This window comes from Condylura cristata, unplaced genomic scaffold, assembly GCF_000260355.1.
Source record: "Condylura cristata isolate star-nosed mole 26May11 unplaced genomic scaffold, ConCri1.0 scaffold00020, whole genome shotgun sequence".
NCBI lineage: Eukaryota > Metazoa > Chordata > Mammalia > Eulipotyphla > Talpidae > Condylura > Condylura cristata.
Window position 1 is genome coordinate 36770942 of NW_004567121.1, and position 4571 is coordinate 36775512.

A 4571-nucleotide genomic window follows, 5' to 3' on the forward strand; every position below is an offset into this window, starting at 1 on the left:
GGCGGGGCTGGGGCAGCGTGGGCAGGCACCTGTGCAGCGCGGAGAAGAGGCTGCTCGGGCTCAGCAGCAGCGGCCCCTGGGGCAGCACCGTGCCCCTCTCGTTGACCCAGTGCAAATAGCCCCTGGTCATGTCCGCCATCCCGATGGCTCGCGCCGAGCAGTAGAGGAACTTATATCCATTTCTGCAGGAGAAACGAAGTGTTATACGGGGCCGGAGACGGGCGCTTGGCATCCTCAAGCCCCATCTCCCTGCGCGGCGCGAGTAAACGTCCCAACCGCGCATTTCAGGGGCGCTGCCAGGTACCCTACAGCCCCCACTTCTCCAACACTTGGGGACACGGATCTGCCTGCCGCTGGCTCTACCCGCCTCCCAAAGCCCCCCACCGGCATGGGCTGAGGGCTGCCAGCCACCGGGCACCTGCCAGGGCACCCCAACCCCCACACGCCCCAGCAAAGTCCCCGTGCCTGGGGAACTCCTGCTGGCGCATAAATGCAGGCTAACCTCTGCCATGTCGCCCCGAAGGCCCCCGAATGACAGAAACAGATGCACCCCAGGAGGCGTTCCTGCTGCAGGTCACAGCCCAGCTCCACTTCCCTCCCAGCAAGCGCCCCAAAGAGCCTGGTGCCCGCAGCCTCCCAAGCCCACTCTTGCTCCCCGCCGCCCCCATGCCCACAGCCTCCTCCCTCGGCACCAACCCACCAACAAAAAGGGCCAGCGGTGTTCTTTGCAAAGCTACGCACGTCTCCGAGGAGGGACCTTTTCTGGAAAACCCCAAGAAGCAAACCAAGACCCAAAGAATAGCACACGCCTTCCCCACGGGACAGCCAGCAAGGACAGAAGTGGATTTATATCCCGAAAAGCGAGTGACTCAGCCTGTGAACCCCGCACGTCCTGACCAGAGCCGCTTCCAGCCAAAGAGCAGCCGCAGTTCTCAGGCCGCGGGAGTGGGCAGCTCACGCCGGATCAGCCCTCGTGGGTGAAAGGTCAGCCGTGCGGCGGGGTCTGCACCCCACTGCCCAGGGGCACAGAGCCGTGAGCCTCGGCAGGGGCGATTCAGGGGCTCCGACCACACACCGGACACAGCCTCAGCCCCCTCAGCGGCGGGGGCGATTCAGGGGCTCCGACCACACACCGGACACAGCCTCAGCCCCCTCAGCGGCGGGGGCGATTCAGGGGCTCCGACCACGCACCGGACACAGCCTCGGCCCCCTCAGCGGCGGGGGCGATTCAGGGGCTCCGACCACGCACCGGACACACCCTTGGCCCCCTCAGCAATTCTGCTCCTGGAGCTCAACAGCCCCTAGCCCCAGGGGGGCGTCCTCCACCCGTCTGGAGGCTCATTCTAGAGAATTCGCTCTGGCTGCCGGAAAGGGGGGCACCAGGGCGGGGTGCATCCGCATCACAGGCGTTTCTTTGACATGCAGGCCCCCCGCACAGCCCCCCGAGCCCCCGGGTCACGCAGGGCGCGGCGCGTCAGAGCGTGGGCAGCAGGTGGATGACCCACAGGAGGGCATGGCCGCCGGCGTGCGGGGTGAGCCAGGCGACCGGCCAGTGCTGCCCAGGCTCGCAGTCCGGCTCTGCGGGCCCCGCCTGACCCTGCGCCCCTCGGCGCCAGGCCCAAGGCTCAGGCTTGCTCAGGCTCCCGCCCTCGGTGAGGACCCCAACTCCTCAGCGTTGGGCAGAGGCTGCCCTGGCGCTGCCACTTTCCCTCCGTCGACTTCCACTCGCCTCTCGCCTGCCTTCCCGCCCCTGGCATCGAGCCCGGGTTTGGAGCCGGCCGCCCCACAGCCCCCGGGCACCCGGTCACGGCAGACGGCCCAGGCGGGGAGGGCGGCGGCCTGTACTTACTGGCTTACTTTGTGGTACAGCTTGGCAATGCCCTGGTGGGTCCAGTCCTTCCCAAGGGTGGGCAAGATGTGGCCCAGAGTATCTGACCTACACAGAGCCAGGAGGGAGAGGCTGGCGTGAGCGCGCGTGGCCCGAGGACGATGCCGGCCGCCAGCACCGCCCGCCAGGACCTTCAACAAAACAGACGGCAGGCGCCACACCTGGCTTTCCGGCAGAGCCCCAAACCAAAGCACAGAGCGGGGGGCGCAGGGAGGCACGGGCCGCCCCGACAGGGCGCGCTCCAGGGCCGCCCATGGGCCGGTGCCAGCCCGGCCAGGCGCCAGGGACCCCCACCCGAGGGCGGAGCCGGGGCCGATACCGGTGCACAGCTCCGGCCAGCCCGGATGTGGAGCTGGCCGGCCGCCGGGCAGCCACCCACCTGGTGATGGTGCCGTCGATGTCGGAGATGACGACCTTGTCGTCCCAGTTCCACAGGTAGATGGTGCCCTCGCAGCGGCACGTGCCCTGGTACTGCGTGGTGACACTGAAGACCACGTCGTTGGGGCCGTTCTTCAGCTTGAGGCTTTTCTGAAAGACAGGGCCGGGCTCCGGTCACCGTGCGGCGAGCCCTCGCGAGCCTTCTTCCCCGTCCTGCCCCGGTGCTTTCTGGGCTCGGGCAGCTGCGCCCGGCTCCCCTCCAAGGCCACCTGCTGTCCGCCGGCCCGCCGGGAGGGCTCCGCGCCCAGCCAGCCTGACCCTGCGTCTCGGGGGGCGCGCAGGTAGGGTGAGGCGACGTCTGGGACTTGGCGTGAAGGATCCGTTCAGGACAGGCCCCATCGGTCCTGTGACTGGGAGCCCGGGTGCGGCAAGCCTGAAGGAGGGCGGGCCCGGGGGGGGGCCGGGACACCCCCGGGAAGCACAGCCCTGGGCCCGGGAAACCACAGCCAGTTCAGAAGCAGCTGTCCCTCTCGGGGACCTGGAGCGGGTCAGCAGCTGCCTGACATGGGGTCCCCACCCCCGGGCGCCCCACGCTGGCTGCCCGCACAGGGCAGGGCTCATGGGTGAGCAGTCGCCTGCCTGAGGTCCGCAGGAAACAGCCTGATCAGCTCCCCATGGACGGGCGAGGCCCACGGAGCCCGGCTGCCTCTGTCAGGCCCCGGGGCCCCGGGGCGGGCGAAGGTGGGAAGCCCCCGCACCCCCACAGCGGCTTCACTCCCCGCAGGGGGGAGGCCGCTGAGGGGCACATCTCTACACGGCGCTCGGCTGCCCCGGCCACCGCTCAGGGCAAGAGCCACAGAGTCTGGGAGGCGCCTCGGGGGCTTCGACACGGGGAGCCACAGGGTCGGGGCCACTGCAAGCGTGGGCACCCCGGGGGCCCAGCCCGGGGGGTGCCCGACAGCCCAGCCGGCTGGGCACGCACCAGCTGCTCTGAGGTGAGGCGGAGGGTCTTTTTGTAGCTGACACTGGGCAGCAGAGGGAGGTGGCCGGTGCTGGACGGCTTGGCGGCGGTGTGCTCCTCGTCGCTGGAGGACGACTCGTGCTTGAGCCTGGGACAGAGACGACATCGCCAAGTGGGGTGCGCAGTGGGGGGCCACTGAGGATGCATCAGCGGGGGGCCCGGCGGAGCCAGGGGCCTCTGGCCCTTCCCCTTCGCGGGGCTTTATCGGGGAGCTGGCTGGGCGCAGGCGCCGCCGCCTCGCACCCCGCGGCCTCTCCCGTCCAGTCCAGGTTCCTGCTGACTGCCGCTGGCCCCTTAAACCAGAGGCGCTGCGTCCCGCTGGCGGGAAGCGTCTCCCTGAGCCGGGCACGACCCCTCCCCGTGCGGGGAGCACCAGGGACCCCCTTCCGGTCTCCGCATCTACCTCTCGGGCACACAAGCCCAGGGAATCGGGGGCTCCAGGATGAGTGAGGGGGGAGAGGAACCCCTGAGGACAAGGAAGGCCCCCGTGACCCCCAACCAGCTGCCCCAGGCGCAGAGGCTGCACCCTATTTGCCACACGGAGCTCGTAGGCCAACACTCCTGACTCCTGACTCTTCTAGACTTTTCCGTCAGGGAAGGGACGAGGACGCAGGTGGACTCGAGTCGTTTCCCTCCACAGCTCAGCGAAGGCTCCTCGGCTCACTGCTCTTCCACTCACGGCCGCTACCACGCCGCCCCCACTGCAGTTCGCGCGGCCCTGACCGCGTCTTCGCCCCTCCCGGCACACGGGGCGCCGCCCCTCCCCCGGCCAGCTCGCCCCTTCACCTGACGCCCCCGCGCCGGCTCTGCCCGTTCCTTGGCTCATCTTCCGCGCCAACTGCTGCCCCCCGAGCAGCTCCCAAGCGGTGAGGCCGGGGAGGACCCCGCCAAGCACCCGCCCTCTGCGGCAGCCTCCGGGCAGCGTGGAGACGCCACGGGATCTCTCCCAGCGCCGTCTCTCGGGGCCCCAGATCCCAGAGACGCAGGTGTGACCCACAGGGGCTCCGGCTGTCTGACTTTGGACACGTCGCTTTCATTTCTTCCCCCCGGCCCTCGTCTCCCAATGCGGAGCAGCAGCCTGCCTGGCGCGCGCGGCTCAGCGCACGAGGCGGAGGCCCGGCCCGGAGGGCTACGCGCTCGCCTCTGGCCCCGCGGCGCGTCTATGAAATGACACTGTCCGGCAAAGTCCCCTCCGGTTCCAACCCCGCCGATGCGATGCTCTTCTGAACCGACAACCCCGAGCTTTGCCGGAGACGGGGGACCGAGTCCTGGAGCCCATCCAGC

General features: G+C 69.6%; 1 protein-coding gene across 1 annotated transcript in view; it reads right to left on the reverse strand.

Moving 5' to 3' along the window:
* The window catches only part of LPIN1 (lipin 1), a 69380-nt gene that overhangs the window by 6248 nt on the left and 58561 nt on the right, over window positions 1-4571 (reverse strand). The window contains exons 13-16 of the mRNA XM_012727363.1: window positions 3249-3375; window positions 2268-2416; window positions 1850-1936; window positions 30-182 (exon numbers count right to left, since the gene is read on the reverse strand). Coding sequence (XP_012582817.1) covers window positions 30-182; window positions 1850-1936; window positions 2268-2416; window positions 3249-3375 — 516 coding nt within the window. The remainder of the gene's footprint in view (window positions 1-29; window positions 183-1849; window positions 1937-2267; window positions 2417-3248; window positions 3376-4571) is intronic.